The sequence below is a fragment of the Vitis riparia genome, chromosome 8 (genome assembly GCF_004353265.1).
Source record: "Vitis riparia cultivar Riparia Gloire de Montpellier isolate 1030 chromosome 8, EGFV_Vit.rip_1.0, whole genome shotgun sequence".
Taxonomy (NCBI): domain Eukaryota; kingdom Viridiplantae; phylum Streptophyta; class Magnoliopsida; order Vitales; family Vitaceae; genus Vitis; species Vitis riparia.
The window spans coordinates 8,913,753-8,931,585 of record NC_048438.1 but is presented as its reverse complement, the minus strand read 5'-3'; the positions used below and the strand labels follow the sequence as shown (position 1 = coordinate 8,931,585).

Sequence of the window (17,833 nt, the reverse complement as noted above, 5' to 3'; positions counted from 1 at the left end):
CATAATTTTCAATATTCCAAGACTGAGGCTTCTGGGGAGCTCCCAGGTCAATGAATTTAAACCGTGCCTTGGAAGAATCAAAACTACGGTCATTGCTTTCAACGGGGAAGATCTTTATTAGCTTCCGACCAGCATCTGAACACCAATCCAGCAACCTCCGAATGCATCTAACCTCCCACTATTTTGACAGACTATCATCAGCCTCCAACTTCTAAAACTCGGCTGACAAAATGAATTTCAACCAATATTCTTCTAATTAATGAGATTGATGAAAGATGAAACTCCGTTCTATGTTTCTATGTTTCAATCTTTCGCGCAGGAACATTTCTTGCCTTCTTTGTTTTCTATTTACATAGCAATGGCTTAAAATATGGGTAATATAATTGTTTGTTATTTGTTGATGAGAAATTGGGGAACAAGAGTGGTGTTATATATTTTCATTTGAGATAATGAAGGCAGGAAATGAAAATGAAGCCAATGTCTAGGAAGCATTTTGAAAAACAATTCTAAAAAGTATTTTTTAAAACCGTTTTATAATATTTTGTGAAATAAAAAATTGTTTAAAAACTTGAATTTGAGACATTTTAAATTAATTTTTTTTATATATATTTATTTTAACCAAAAAAACAACTAAAATATGTATCTTATTTTTTATTTTCAAGAACTGCAAATCGTCTTTTGCTGTTTGATTACCGAACACGTTCTCCAACGTTTTGTTGTTCTTAAAAACAGAAATTTTGTTTTTTAAAACAGTTTACAAAGACCCAAACCCTTTCAAAAAAGACCCGACCCGCCAGCAAACTATATCTAAAATGGTTACTGAATTTCCAAGAAGATTATATTTATGATATAAAATTTATACTTAATACTTACCTATATATAACTATTCATTCACAAAATACTTAAAACAAATTCAAAAATAATGGTCCGCTCCATTTGGAGTTGATGAGCATGGCTGGAGAAGCTGAAGGATGCTCGGTTTACAGATGTACCAAACATCTGGAAACCCAAATATGATTAACAACGGAGAGACACTTTTAAGAACAGCAAAACTAGCTATCCAACATAAACTACGGAAGTAGGAGGAACTTATATTAGGCTGACCAAATCATCTTAGTGAGAGACTTGGATTTCCCCTAAATTGCCAGCTGCTCCATTGGGTAAGACACAAGGCAAATATACTGGCAAATATGAAATATTTGGTGCACCCATAATTCAAACCCAACGGCTACAATGAGGCCAATATAGGCCTGGGCAACACATTTGGGTATATGCACAGTTACCAATTACATGTTATAAACACAGGCATGGCATTGTAAGTGCTTCACATTGTGAACATTTGATAATTTTATCATCCATTCCGTGCACCACCAGTCATTAGTTTGTACCCCATTTTCAAGAGGGGGAATCTGCAAAGCAAATCATCAAATCACCTTCTCTTCCAGGATAGGGAGATGTGGTTCTTCATGCCATTCCCAGCTATAACTTCTTCCCTGTAAAGGACTCCCAAAGTTAGATGTTTGTTGGAATGTGTTGGAAAACCCACACTAACATTAGCATAAGATAGCACTAGTCTCATTGGCTTGTGCGAGTAATGATAATTTAAACTAAAAGAAACGAAAAACCTCATTCGACTTGAGATTCTCTCACAACTTGCAAACCTAGACTTTTCAATACAATGCTTATTTGTTATAATTTGAGTATTAGCACAACTACCAACTGAACTTGAAAAATGAATGCTTGTGAAGGATGGTTAATATTAGGTGTCATAGAACAAAGGAACTACCTGAACTGACACAATAGAGTTGACATAGTGGGGGCAGGGGCTTATAAGGGGGTCCTGGGGCCTTCCCAGCACACTTTCAAGGCTCACCCCATTGGTCCCCCCCGTCCCACACCTCACATTGTAGACTTCAATATTGATGGTCAAATCATAGTTAATCAATACAGACAGTCAACAGCACACTGAGGACCATATGCAAGAGAAGCTTGGAGAATAGAATTAACAACTGCCACTCAGAAAGTAAAAAGGTTTCTTTAGATGATAAACCAACAATGTTGCATAAGGTAGCACTATTAGTTCTATCTTATAATGAGATCCACGTGGTAGATCATCTAATTATATAGCAGAATGGTTGCAACTTATTGCTACTTATTGGCAACTGAACCAGGCAAACAGAGGGCATGGTAGTGTCACCGCCAGAACAAACCCAAGGCTTATTGTAATGATCTTGACAGGTTATAACCAGAGTCAGAAACCGTGAATATGCTACCAATTTCTTGATATATTATATACTGTGACATATAAATATTCTTGTATGTCCTAAGCACTCCACCATAAGAGACACCCAAGCAATAAATCCAAACCCAATCTCCCCTTTTTTTTGAATAGGTAAACTCAATCTCCTAAAGTGGAAACATAATAGACAAATAAAAAAAGCTTAATGGTGCCTTGAGTTCAAATCATGATTCGAGAGTAATGCCATTGCATAAGGCAAGCCCTCACTTAACTGCACCTGCCAACATCTTGCCTACCCCCAATTAGATGGCATTCTGCAGTAACAACTTCTCCCCTGGAGCAACAATGACATAAGAATGCACCTTACTTGTGTTCGAACACAAAGAAACACGAGTTGAAGTTGGAAAATGCGATAATAGATTTGTTGCCCTTGTTCCAAATGATTCGAAGTACAGATGGAATTCCATGCCATGTCCAAGAATCAGAATGATAGAAGAAGAAGAAAAAAAAAAAGCCCTCTACATTTATTAAAGTAAGATGTCTTATCTGCAAATCCTACAAAAAATAGTTTGATAGTGGAAAATTATACCCAAGAACACATTTAATTCCAACACCACAACAAGCAACAATCAGAATCACCACCACAACATGATGCTGCAGCCCAGAAGCTTCCACATGTACAAATGCCTCTTTCTCAATCATTAAATTTTTTTTGCCAACAACATGAAAAAAAATCCCAGACTGCAACATTACTTTATAAATTTCACATTGTAAACAACTAAACTAGTAATCCTAGCAAGTTCAACCTAAACAAAATTATCAAGAACTAATTCTGCCTACATAGCCATAACTCCTTTTGTCATTTCCCGACAAGCAATGATATAAAATGACTGATCTGACAAAAGACAATAATATAGATACACTATAGGACATTTACCCAAGGCACGTATAATAGCATAAATTTGATTTTATCGGATTGAAAATTAGTCATTTCCATAACTAACTCATCTTTATACATCATTGGTAATTCATATTTATAATTTTCTAAATCCATTTGCCTTTCATTTTTCTTTTTATTTCACCCAGCAACTCATCATATCTCGTTATAATAAGAAGCTATATCAAGTATATATGTACATTAATCACACAAATTGCAAAGTGGGATGGTTTCTCACTTTAGAAACTTCATAACAATTTTTTTGAGTCAACTTTAGAATTCATTTTTAGTTTCCATGAAGGTCATGATTCCATCTTAACATCATTCCAAGCAAGAAACTGAAATATTAAAACTCAAAGGGGGCAGAATTCAAAATTTGCAGGAGTATTTTGACTTGGTTTCAATCGGAAGCACAGAATTTGGTAGAATATAAGATTCAGGCCAAAAGAATGTAAGATTGAATCAAAATCATAAGGTTTAGCACCAGATGAATTCAGATTTAAGGCCTCAATTGTAAGAATAAAGTTCAAAGCTTCAGTTGTAGCGCAAAATTTTGAGTCGTTCCATAGCAACAATTATTCATCTAAAAATATTGGAACTGCCTCAAATGATTAATCAATTGGATTAGTCAGCGAATACAAGAAGAGGAAATGATGGAGCTCACCAGAGCCAGATGCAAACTTGGGGTGCTTCATCTTCTCAAGCTCGAGCTGAGCATCCATGAACATATGCATCCTCTGAACTTCCAGATCCTTAGTGAACTCCATCTTCTGCTTCTCCAAGTCCATCATCTGCTGCTGCTTCGCACACTCAATCCTCTCATAAATCTCCCCAAACTTCAAAATCGCCCTCGCCAATTCCCTACACGCCGCTCCATCCGATAAATCCATCGAATCCATCCGATGCTTCCTGACCCGGCCATCGAACACCACGTCTTCGTCATCGCCGTCGTCAAGGCCTCCGCCGCGAGAGCTCTCCGTCGACCCCGCCGATTGCAGCCTCGACTTCGATGACGATCCGCCGGAATACACAACGGCATTAGGGTTATGGTTGGGGCTAGGGCTGATCTTGTCCTTCCCAGCCTTCACGGTGAAAGTCACGGCGGGGGACTTCCGCTGCACTGCCGCCGCGAATTTCTTTCCTCCCGGAGCTGCCGCCGCCACGGCGCCGATCAGGTAGTCGAGGCGGGAGTAGAATGGCCAGGAAGACGGCGCCGGCTTCGATTTCTCGAGCTTGTACTTCTTCTTCAAGGTGTCGATCCGGTTCTTGCACTGGATGTAGGTCTTCCGGGGCTTTACTCCGTTCTGGCGACTGTTAACGGCGTCAGCGACTTCCTTCCAGTCCTTCTGACGGAGGTTACCGCGGTTGAGCTCCAGATAACGATCTCCCCACGCCTCCACTAGAGTCTCTGTGGCGCCTTCGCTCCAGCAGTCCTCACGGCCCCCTCCTCCTCCTCCTCCGCCGCCGCCGAAGGGGTGGTGGTGGGACCGAGGATTTGGATGAGCGGCCTGGTTGTCCATGAGACAGAGCAGCGGATTTGGAGAGGGGAGAAGAGGACGGTAGATGGAAGTTGGAAGAGTTTTGGGTGTGGGTGTTAAGGAACGCCGGACGTGGAGGGGAAAAGGAAGGGATAAGAATGAGGAAGCGTCCCCACCATCATGGTGTGAGGCGCAGAGTCAGCAAAGGGACGCCGTCGGCAGTGCATCTCTCTTTCTCTCTCTTAGGAAAATGACTTGTTTTGGAGAGTTACGCACGCACTTCTCATCTCAGCTTTCATGTGCCTCTTTGGGATTGGAGCTTCCCATGCCCTCCCTCCCTCATCTATGTGGAAATTGGAATCACCTCCTCAGTGAGTCGGTATCAAAACCACACGCCGTTCATTTATTTGTGTATAACGCTAAACCTTTGTAAAAATAATTTTTAAGGTTTTTCCGATATAAATAATATAAATTAGTTATTTATTTAATGTGTTAAATAAGTTTTTTTCAAAGAAAAATTAATTGAAGCTTTTAATTTTAATAAAAGCATGTTTCATTATTGATTTTATATATTAAATATATATTTTTTTAAATAAGATTAATTTTAATAATTTTACCATTCTAATTAAATGAATATTTCCTTTTTTTTGTATGTGATATAAGGTTTTACATTTCCTAAGGATCAAAAAAATTAGTTGTTTCATCGTTTAATTTTTCTTCTCAAATTGTGAATAGGAACATATTAAAATCGAAAATCACTTTGTTTCACAATGCAAAAAATTTTCTATTTTTTTGTCTTCCAAAAAACTTTTATTTTCAAGTTTTTTCGATCTTTCTTTTTCAAAAGAAAAGTAAAAGTGAGAGAGATCTCTTTTTCTATAGTTTTTGGTCCATTTTCAGTAGTTCTAACTCCTAAAAATTACTTCTTTGATCTTTTATTTGGTTAGATAGGATTAGGTTAGCCTAACTTAGGCACCCATCCAACTCCATCAAATATTAACTTTTAAATATTATTTTTAGAATTAAAAGAAGATTTCCAAACAAAGCTTGTATTTATTATGATGATATTATCTTTACTAATCATTTATTTCTTGTACAATTATTTGGATCAAGGATGATGTTCCATTATCTTATCTTGAAGAGACATGAAAATGTAATCATTTCTTATATGTTGTGTTTTCTTGCTCATGATATTTTGTTTAAATCACATATTAGAGGTTGTTTAGATTTTTTTTATTAAAAATAAAGAATTATAAATAAATAAATAAAAGAACTTTTGTACTTTTTAAAAACTATATTTAAAATATGTTTTCAAACATATCATGTATTTACAGATCATTTATGTAGGAGTTCTTAAACTTTTTGCAAGATTTTCTATTTAATTTTTTTCAATCTCTAATTTTCTTTTCATTGATTTTTAAACTTACAACTTTTTAAATACAAGTCTTTAATTCTAATATTTTATTTAAAACTTATTATTATTTTATACCATTAAAAAATGGATAGTTAATTCAAATAGACATTAAACATTAAACACGGTCATTAAAAGAGGACAATAACAATTAAATATAAATCATATGAAAATTGTAAACAACTAAATATGAAAAGTAGAACTACTTATGAGAATAAACCAAAATATCATTATGAGTATAGACGTAAAAAAATTTAATAAATTAAATTACTACTAAATTAGTCTTCAAAATTGTGACTTCATTGTTTTACAAAATTTAGAATTGACAAGTGATTGGTCCTACAAATAGGACTCGTGACATGCAACTCAAAAGGTGATACACAACAAATTTTGAAAGGTTACAAAATTAAGTTTTCAAAATAAAATAAAATCAAATATTTAAAGTCAAGAGGGAATTAGAAAAAAAAATAAAAAATCTCTTATTGACAAATTTCATAAATAAAGAAAATAAATCTTTCAATAAAAAAGAATTAAAAAATAAATATTCTTTAATTAGTAAATTTCTTTAATGAAGGAAATAAGTTGCTAAAATCAAGGAACCAAATTTTTTGAATTAATCAACCAAATTTCCAATTTTAATTTTCTAACTTCACCTATAAATAATAATGACTTCATTCAATGAAAGGGATCGAAAAATAACAACTTCACATGAGAAAAAAGGTTTCACAAAATACCCTTACAAGTTAAAAAAAAAAACGCAGAAGTGTTACACACACATTCTTCCTCATTCAATAAATTCATTTAGGTACAAACCACTTTAAGCCTCGATTGATCTTAAAAAAAAAAAAAAAAAAAACTCAAGAAAATACTTTTTTTTGTTGTTTTTCGAATTGTAATAAAACTAAATGAATTAGAAGAAAAATAGTTTTTTTTTTATAGAATATTATTACCAAGTCTATACCCCACAATTATTTTTAATACAATTTTTTTGCTTACATATTTTTTCTTTAGTTTTTTTTTTTTTTTTTTTTTTTTTTTGGTAGGATTTTATAAAATTTATGTGTATAATTTCTAGCAAGCCCAATGGGACATCTCTACTTCTCATCTCTTTCACTAAAAAAAATAATCATTACTAAGACGATGACATCTAAAAAAATTCAAGTTGTGCATGACAAGATTGTCATTGCTCATTCAACACACTACTATTACACTTTCAGTAAACCAAACAAGTGAGCATACTTGTTTGCTAAAATCAGTAGAGATGCACAACAAGTACCAATTGCTCATCACGTTAGCCTCTTTAGGGGAAAAGGGCCAAAGTCCTTGTGGTAAGGAAAATTGCCCTTCAACACTAAAGGACTTTGGTGATAAGTCCCTCTACTCTATCATTGATGTCAACTCTAACATCAGCTCATACTTTGGATCACCAACTAGGAGGTCAAAGGGGAATAACTCCTCTAATCATTTTGACTCTTTTACTTCTTCCTTCTTAGTAACTATGTCGATGATTACAACTTATGCTACATTTGTAAAAAAAAAAAAAAAAAATTAGTTGAGATGGCTCATGTCATCACTAAATTCACCAAGATTATTGAGGAGAAAGATCAACAAATAGTCTCTCTTATGAATAAGGTCGAGGCTTAGGTGTAAAATATGACTAAAACAAGCCAAAGACTTACTCAACCTCAAAAGATTACTTCTCTAGGTAATGGACCACATGCTTCTAAGTTGGTGCAGATCAGGAGACAAATTGTTGAATTTGTCTCGATAACCACTATTTGCCCAACAACTTCAAGACATGATAACTAACAACATTGGAGCATAGTATGGTAGACTATCACAAAAAAACATTCATGTACTCTAAACCTTATACTAAGAGGATTGATAACCTATATATGTTTATGAATTATCAACCTCCAAAGTTTTAGTCATTTAAAGGAAAAGGAAATCTAAAGAAAATATGTTGCCTACTTCGTCAAAACTTGCAATAATGCAAGTACAAAGGGTGACTTCTTAGTCAAACAATTTGTTTGTTCCCTTCGACGGAATATTTTTTATTTGTACATAGACCTTGCACCCGAGTAAATTAATAGTTGGGAAAAAATGGAGTGTGAATTCCTTAATTGCTTATATAGTACCTGATGAACTATAAGCATGATAAAGATTACAAATACTAAGCAATGGAAAGATGAGTTGATCATTGACTACATCAATTGTTGATGTTCTTTAAGTCTTGACTACAAGGATAATCTATTTGTAGTGTTAGCTATGGAGATGTGCATACAAGGAATACATTAGGGTATTCTATACATCCTCTGAAGGATAGGACTTCACACCTTTGAAGAGTTGGCTACTTGAGCAGATAACATGAAACCTAGCATAGCCAACCATGGTGCAAAGAAAGATCTTATTATTGACCATCAAAAGGAGATAAGCCATAGAAAGAGAAGTGATAAGACCTTAAAGATACCTATTCAGGAGTTAATGACAATGAAAATGACTTCCATCAAAATTTCAACACAAGATAAAAAGAAAGAGGTAAGAAAAACTTAACCAACCCAAGAAAAAAAAAATGTATTAGATCATCTTAAAGGAAATAAAGGAGAAGAAGTATCATTTTTTTAACCCCAACAAAATAGGTCGTGTTAATGATTTTAAGTATTTTCATTACCACCAAATTGTTATGTCATCCCGGTAGAGAAATGTTTATGATGGGAAAATCTCAAATCTCTATGTTTCCTAAGCCCGGATTAGGTTAGGAATATGCTTGATTATCTTAAGATTTTCTAACTCCTATGCACAATATATATATTACATTTTTAAACTTAATAAGGATTTAAAACATGCTAACTATGAAACCAAGGTTTGGTCAATCTCGGTTTTGATGATAACAAAAAAAGGTTTAGAACTAATGATTATATTTCAAGTGTGATTAGGCAAGACGATTTCCAAGGTGGCAATTACAAAGACAAATCAAGCCAAAAAGAAATCATTAAGAAGAAGACCTCAAAGAGAAGTGTTTTTCAAGACCCAAACTTCATAAGATCTCTTTGTTAGGTTGTTGGTGCACTAGGATTTTCATGCATTACATTCTTTACTTATGCACCAAAATCATTGATTCGTTCCCAATTGGTGTACCTTGGTTTCGGTCCTCAGATAGGAGTAATTGATTACTACTCAAAAAGTGTTATTTGATAGCTTATAATTAATCCTTTTAAACACTTTTGAGTAGTAGTTAGTGCCTTTTAACCAAATTAGCATGTTAAGGCCCCTTTCAATCAATTCTAATCAAAATGTGTAAGTTTTGGTGTTTTTGTTAGTATTTTGATCACCAAAGCATTATGAGATTGAGGAGAGTTATATGGAATCCTTGGAAAGCAATGGAGAGCTCAAATTCATGAAGAACCAAGATTTGGAGCTCCATAGCCCTTTGCCAAAGTCGTTCAAAGCAAGCAAAGAGGAGAAAAGCAAAGAGAAAAACAGAGTGAAGAAAACAGGGGACAGTAGCTACAGTTTTCTTTTGCACTTTTGAAGCACTTCCCGAAGTCCATTTTCTACATGCTATATACCATTTCAAAGCTCAGGAAGTCAAGAATCCAATGCTTTAAACCGTGTACGATTTGGAGCTGAAATGAGGAAGTTACAGCCGTTGGAAGCCGATCACTCCAAGCTGAATGAAGGATTCAGCAAAGTGTTGCGAAATCACCCTTTTGTTGCGAGATATTTCGCAACACTTTTGCACAGTGCTATGGATTTCCCCTGAAGCTTCACGCCGCGATGGAAGCCCAGCACTACCAGATGGAAGTCAACTTTGTGAAGGTGTTGAATCAACTGGTTGCTATGAAGAAATTTCGCAGCCCCTCTTGTGCATCTGCAAAATCTCGCAGACCTCATTTTCACCTGCGAAACGGTCCTGAAGCTTCCCGATAGCTGTGCACTGACTCTTTTAGATCTTTTCTTCTGATATTTTTGTGTCTAAATTTCCATTTTCTCCTTGTATTCAGCCACTCATGTAATTCCTTAGTTAGGAAGTATGCAAGGAAGGGTAAATTACCTTCCTATATAAACTCTCATGAGGACTCTCGGAGGAGGGTTTGCAGGAGATCCATCATAATATATGTGAAATTAACGAACAGGGCACTTGCTCTGTTTCTTCTTTATATTCTTGTTTTCTCTTTAGTTTTCTTTCTAGCCAACCAAACTCTGAGGATTTTTCCTCAGAGGATGAGAGGCTAAGCTTTTTGTCTCTTGGAGTGAAGAAAGCCGGGTAAGTTTTCTCATGCATAAATTGGAAGTTTTGTTGTTTTAGTTGTTAATGAAGAGAAAGTGTGACCCGTTAATGGTTTTTATCTTTTTAGTTAACTTAAAACTCCTTTAAATCACCTGGGCCAACACTTGGTAAGGCAAGTGATCTCCATCCATGGAGATTCACTAGTTTACCCCTTGCGAGCCTCTGGTAGGTGACTTGAAGGTAGGATTTTCTAGACTAGCCAACACTTGGTAAGCTTTTGGACTCCAAGGAGACATCCATTAGTTATCTCTTGCGAGCTTTTGACGGGTAATCCAAGGTTAAAGATCACCTTGAATGGCAAGTGCTAGGTGAGAAGTATGAGCCATTACAAGGTGCATCAGTGAGAGAATTAAAGCTGAAATCCAATTGAGGGATACACTTGTGCAACACCTGTTAGAGAATTGACTTTATGTTAATTCTCTAATGTGAGGAAAAGAAACAAGTGACCGGAACTCCCTTTTTGTATGAGGAATCTGAGCCTAGTGATCTGAAACTCCAAGAAACACTTTTCTAAGTAAGATCCAGTTACTACTATTTTTGGTTAGCTTAAAACCAATCCTTTTTCCACCAAAGTTTATGTTTTCTTTTATAGTTAACCTTGAAATGAAAAGGCACCAATTCATCTTTGAAATAATATCATTTGTGAAGTGAAAACCCATCCCAGTGAACGATCCTAGAGCCACTATGCTATAGTAGCTTTGTCTTTGCTACCCTAGTATATGGTGTAATAGGTTATAAATTTTGTTGATTAATCCCTCAATCAAGGAGCACCAGCTGGACACGAATCAGCTGAGACACCAATTAGGCATGAATCAAATGGCGCCGTTGCCGGGGATGAATCAAATGGCGCCGTTGCTCGAGTCGAATCAAATGGCGCCGCTGCCGGGGATGGTGCCACTTTGCAGTGATATGATCTTTGAGAACACTTGTGATCTTCATCACAAGTTTGGTGACTTTTCTTTTCTTTTTACTAACTCTTTTTAGTTGTTTTTTTTTCCTTTATTTGTGTTTTAGTTAACCTTTCAGCTAGTTTTAGTTAGTCTTAATCTTTAGAATTTTATTTTCTTTTATTTTCTTTTGTGTTCTCTGTTCTTAATTCACAAATTGCTAGTTGTGCATGCCATATTGAATACGAGATAGCAGAGGAAGCTATGAACTTCATCAGTTATGTGGCTGAATTTTCAAGAGGATGGGATGAACCAAATGCTAGAAATATGGGAAGAATGATGTCTCAACCTAAAGCTAAGGGTGAGATGTATATTTTGAATGATGGCATAGACATGAAGGCAGAGATTGCAGATATGGAAAGGAGATTGGATGAGCTAGAAATGAAGAACATGCAAGAAGTGCAAGCCATCTCTCAGACACCATTGCAAGCTAGGCCTTGTGCCATTTGTCTATCTTATGAGCACTTGGGGGAAGAGTGTCCTATCATTCCAACAGAGAGGGAAATGTTTGGTGATTGCAACACCTACAATTCCAATTGGAGGGACCATCCAACATTCTTTTGGAAACCACAGCCGCCTCAGTACCAGCAACCTGCTCAAGCACCTCAGCAAGCCTCAAACCTTGACCAAGCTATGATGAATCTTAACAAGGTCATGGAAGACTTTGTTGAAGCTAACAAATCCATCAATGCTCAGCTCAGTCAAAGAAATGACTGTGTAGAGAAAAAGATGGATGAAGTGCAAAATGATCTATCTCAGAAGATAGATAATCTCCAAGATTCAATCTCAAGGTTTGCCAACCTCAACAAAGTGCAAGAGAAAGAAAACTCTCATTCTCAACCTTATCAAAATTCCATGAGTATCCATGAAATGGAGGCTAAGGAGGGAGAATCTTCACAAAAGAGGGAAGTCAAAGAAATGATCACTCTGAGGAGTGGTAAAGAGGTTGATCTACCCACATGCAAGCTAGAGCATGAGGTAGAAAGTGAAATAGAGAAAGAAAAGAGGGAGGAAATCAAAGGAAAGAGAAAGGGGAAAATGATAGAGAAAGATGGCTATGATGTTAATGTACAAGGAGAACCACAGAGGATAGTCATCAAGGAAAAAATGAAGAAACACATGCATCCGCTTTTTCTCCAAGCTTTGTATGACAGAAAGGGAATTGTTTCCATTGCCATCATACATAGCAAATCTCTAATAAAGGATGCTAACTTCATATGGGATCCGGGCAAGCTGAATCAGGATCAAATTTTTTGATGGACTTAGTCTTTTTCAAGACTAACTAGTCCATAGCTTTTTGTTTTACTTATTACTTGTTTTAATTTTGATTTCAATGTTTTAATTTTGATTTCAATACTTTAATTTTGATTTTAATGCTTTAATTCTACTTTGTTTTGATGTAATATAGGTTTTTGGATGATCAAAATCAAGAGGAATTGCAAAGGAAGAAATCGGGAAGAAATCGGAGCGAAAACAGAGCAAAAACAGAGCAAAAACAGGGGAAAAACAGAGCTCTGCGAGATTTCGCAACCTCTGCGAAAACGACCTTTTGTTGCGAAATCAGTTCGCAATACTTTTAAGCCCTCTGCGAACGATTTCGCAGCTGCGAAACCGATGTTTGGCACACGAGTGCCACTCGCAGCACAGGAGCCCCCATTTCGCAGCTGCGAAAGTGGCTGCGAAGCTCCAAAGCATGAAATCCTCCATTTCGCAGGGAAAGCTCCATTTGGAAAGGTGTTTCGCAGCTGCGAAACCACCTTTTGGCACACGAGTGCCACTCCGCAGCACAGGAACCCCAATTTCGCAGCTGCGAAGTGCTCTGCGAACCACTAAGGCGTAAAAAGCCCCAATTCCGCAGCGATTTCTCAGCAATTTCTCCATTTCGAAGGACGTTTCGCAGCTGCGAAACCACCTTTTGGCACACGAGTGCCATTCCGCGGTACAGTGACCCCAATTTCGCAGCTGCGAAGTGGGCTGCGAACCACCAAAGCATGAAAGATCCCATTTCCGCGGAGAAAGCTCCATTTCGCAGAGGATTTTGAAGCTGCGAAGCCAACTTTTGGCACACGAGTACCATTTGGAAGCCCCGTACACTCATTTCGCAGCTGCAAAATGGCTACGAAACCTCCACACCTTAAAATCCTTCAGCGTGCACACCATGAACAGACATGTCACAGCCGCGCCCCCATTTCGGCAACTATTGGACACATTTCGATCACTTTTTGAAGTTCATTTTGTGCATACCATATATCTTTTGAAAGCTTGGGAAGTCAGGAGTCAATAGCTTCAAACGGTGCTCGATTTGGATTTGAAACGGAAAAGTTATGGCTGTTTGAAGATGACTGTGCAAACCATGAGCGGAAATGTCGCACCTCCATTTCGCTACTGTTGGAGACATTTTTGAAGCACTTCCTGAAGCTCAAATTATGCATACCATATCTCGTTTCAAAGCTTGGGAAGTCAGGAGTCCAGCGCTTCAAACGGTATGCAATTTGGAGGTAAAATGAAGAAGTTATGGTCGTTTGAAGACAAGCGCGCAAAGTTGAGCGGGAATTTCACAGTCGAGACGCCATTTGGAAGGGTGTTTCGCAGCTGCGAAACCACTTCTTGGCACACGAGTGCCATTTCGCAGCATAGTGACCCTCATTTCGCAGCTGTGAAATGGGCTGCGAAATTTTTTTTCCTTCTTTTCATCACTTTTGAGCTGCAAAATCATCTCCAAGCTTCAAAATGGCTGCGATATCACCACCAAAAGTCGAAATGGCCTTCAAATTGTGAAATTGACTTGAAAAATGGAGGGAAGTTTGCAAAAACACCTTGCAAAGCTAAGGGGAGTTGCTAAAATGCCAACAGAGCCCCACGCACCAGCTGAGTACCCTCTGGAACTCATGAACAACCACCTCTCCATTTCAGCCATGGCCAAGACTAGAGGAGAGCCTTGCGCACCCTGGGATCACACACATGAAGCCTCTCATTCCATTTCTTACCTCCTTAAAACCATCAAATCCCATAGCTACCAACTGAGAGCTCCAGTTGAGGAGACTATGCCACCTAAGGAGACTAACAAAATAGAGGTTAAAGTCCTGATCCAATCCACTCAAGAGGCCACCACAGATGCATCAGCTCCACAAGACTTTACCATTACTTGATCATCTTTTTACTTTTTGTATTTACTTATTATATTAGTATAAATAATTCCATATTTTGATGTCTTATATTCTGGGATTGGAGGTATCCATTGATCATATCTTATGTTTTACTTTCTCAGAATCATACATAGACATCATTTTTTGTTTAAGCTTGGCATTTTTTTATTTCCTCTACTCACTAACTCTTTTGTTTTTTTTGAAACATGTGGTTTCTCCTATACGACTCAGACTTCATGTCACTAAGGAGGTACCACTTCCTCCCTATTTTTTAATCGCTTTTGTCACATTGAGGACAATGTTCAGCTTGGTTGGGGGGAGAAGAAGAGTTGAGGAAGTAAGTATTGCTATTAATGCTAAGTTATTTTGGTAATTTAGTTGCTTTTTGCTTAATTTTTAAAATTTTTAAGTTTTTATTCTACTTTCCATGGTTATTAAGGAAAAATTTTCAAAATGAAAAGGGAGAAATTGAATTTTTGTCTTTTTACTTGACTTAGAGTTTGTATTATGCTTACTAAAGTTGATGAATTGTTGAAACATCTATTGAATTCAACTTCAGTTCTTCCACTTTAAGCTATTCACACACTGTGCACACTAGGTTCCGATTATAAGATGAAAAACTATTTTCCCCCTTGACTTAGGAAAATTTAGACTTGGTACATTTGACCTCATTTAATAGTGTTGGGACACCTTATAAAAGGCCAATGAGTCTTTGAAAAAAGAAAGAAAGAAAGAAAGAAAGAAATGTTTGCTTGCCTTGAAACCCGAGCAAGGTCTGAGGGGTATATGGTGAAAATATTTGAAGCCTGGTGCCCTAAGCCTTAATTGGTTGGGAGTCACCGACCTCAATGCTCGTTACAAGGGTGGATAGGTGGAGTTTAGCATACTGTAGGTGCTTGGGTATTAAAATTCATTCTCAAAAGTCTGGGGTAAAATCCGAGGAGTTAGTGGTTGAAAGATCCTTAAAACTTGATGCCCTAAACCTTAATTGGTTGGGAGTCATCGATGGACCCCCGTTACATGGACAATTTAGAAAAGAATGCCTTTAAGCTTTGCACTCCTACGAGAAAAAATTGTGAAAAAAGAGGTGCGTTCTTAGCCTATTGGAGGTTGATTAGTTTGCTAAGCTTTGAAAAAAAACTAGGTTGAGGGGAGAGATTAGTTCAACATACTATATTCGAAAACTAATAAATAACACTTAGATTTTTGTGGAAGAGTAAGGTTTGGTCCTTTGGAAGTGGAAATGATTTTAAAGCTTAAATTTGCATAATGCCTTCTCTTTATGAATTGTGACTAGGCAAATTATTTGATAGCTCCTATTGAAGTTTGAGTTTTATTTCTTTCATGTTCCATGTGAGAGTTAGATCATCATGCCACTTGAAAATTGTTTTTGGATCAGCATGATGTTGTAAATTATGGTACTTTTATTTTATTTTTCTCTCCTTCATTGCTAAGGGACTAGCAATATGTCGGTTGGGGGGAGTGATTACTACTCAAAAAGTGCTATTTGATAGCTTATAATTAATCCTTTTAAACACTTTTGAGTAGTAGTTAGTGCCTTTTAACCAAATTAGCATGTTAAGGCCCCTTTCAATCAATTCTAATCAAAATGTGTAAGTTTTGGTGTTTTTGTTAGTATTTTGATCACCAAAGCATTATGAGATTGAGGAGAGTTATATGGAATCCTTGGAAAGCAATGGAGAGCTCAAATTCATGAAGAACCAAGATTTGGAGCTCCATAGCCCTTTGCCAAAGTCGTTCAAAGCAAGCAAAGAGGAGAAAAGCAAAGAGAAAAACAGAGTGAAGAAAACAGGGGACAGTAGCTACAGTTTTCTTTTGCACTTTTGAAGCACTTCCCGAAGTCCATTTTCTACATGCTATATACCATTTCAAAGCTCAGGAAGTCAAGAATCCAATGCTTCAAACCGTGTACGATTTGGAGCTGAAATGAGGAAGTTACAGCCGTTGGAAGCCGATCACTCCAAGCTGAATGAAGGATTCAGCAAAGTGTTGCGAAATCACCCTTTTGTTGCGAGATATTTCGCAACACTTTTGCACAGTGCTATGGATTTCCCCTGAAGCTTCACGCCGCGATGGAAGCCCAGCACTACCAGATGGAAGTCAACTTTGTGAAGGTGTTGAATCAGCTGGTTGCTATGAAGAAATTTCGCAGCCCCTCTTGTGCATCTGCAAAATCTCGCAGACCTCATTTTCACCTGCGAAACGGTCCTGAAGCTTCCCGATAGCTGTGCACCGACTCTTTTAGATCTTTTCTTCTGATATTTTTGTGTCTAAATTTCCATTTTCTCCTTGTATTCAGCCACTCATGTAATTCCTTAGTTAGGAAGTATGCAAGGAAGGGTAAATTACCTTCCTATATAAACTCTCATGAGGACTCTCGGAGGAGGGTTTGCAGGAGATCCATCATAATATATGTGAAATTAACGAATAGGGCACTTGCTCTGTTTCTTCTTTATATTCTTGTTTTCTCTTTAGTTTTCTTTCTAGCCAACCAAACTCTGAGGATTTTTCCTCAGAGGATGAGAGGCTAAGCTTTTTGTCTCTTGGAGTGAAGAAAGCCGGGTAAGTTTTCTCATGCATAAATTGGAAGTTTTGTTGTTTTAGTGATTCGCGCATGGATTCCCAGTCGGGTCATTTAATCAAAAACATTTATAAAACCTATGACCTCATACTAGTGTAGCAAAGCTACTATAGTATAGTGGCTCTAGGGTCGAACTCTGGGATGGGTTTTCATTCTACCAGTGATATACTCGTGATTAGAAATTAAATTTAATGATTTCCTTTATCAAAAACTTAAAGCTTAAAAGAAAATAAAATTTGTTTTGAAAGTATATGAAACTAAATTAACATAAACTAATTAAAAATGGAAGAAAGAAAGTTTCTCGGAGCTAAGGATTGCTAGGATCAAGTTTAAAATGCAAAGTGGAAAATTCCGGATTTTTCTCCTCGCATTGGGGATTTAACCTATAGTTATTTCCCGAACCGGTGTAGGTTTGACAATGAAGATTTAATCCATAAAAATCAATAGAAATGGTAGTCAAGGTCCATTAATGGCTTTAGATACTATATAGGTCTTCACCTTGAACCACTTTCCAATGGCTCGTACATGATAACTAATGGACTAATATGGATCTAGCAATAAGCATCCATAAAGACCTGAAGCTTACCATGTATTGGCCATTCAAAGTGATTCTAAGGGATTTAAAGCAAACTTTAGATTAAAAAGCCATTTATGAACTTCAACTACCTGAATTTAATGCACGAGAATTTTCCAACTTTTCATCTGGACTTTTCACCTAGCTTCCTTCACTCCAAGAAACCAAGAGTTTAGCCTCTCATCCTCTGAGAAAACATCCTCAGAGG

At 36.9% G+C, this 17,833-nt stretch overlaps 1 protein-coding gene across 1 annotated transcript; it reads right to left on the bottom strand.

Annotated features, from left to right (window-relative positions):
• Nucleotides 1-1,053: 1,053 nt before the first annotated feature.
• Nucleotides 1,054-4,961, bottom strand: LOC117920796 (trihelix transcription factor ASIL1-like). Its single transcript, XM_034838432.1, has 2 exons — nt 3,841-4,961; nt 1,054-1,493 (listed from the first exon to the last, which is right to left on the bottom strand). The coding sequence occupies exons 1-2, from the start codon at nt 4,694-4,696 to the stop codon at nt 1,480-1,482; spliced, it is 870 nt and encodes a 289-aa protein (XP_034694323.1). The 5' UTR covers nt 4,697-4,961; the 3' UTR covers nt 1,054-1,479.
• Nucleotides 4,962-17,833: the final 12,872 nt, after the last annotated feature.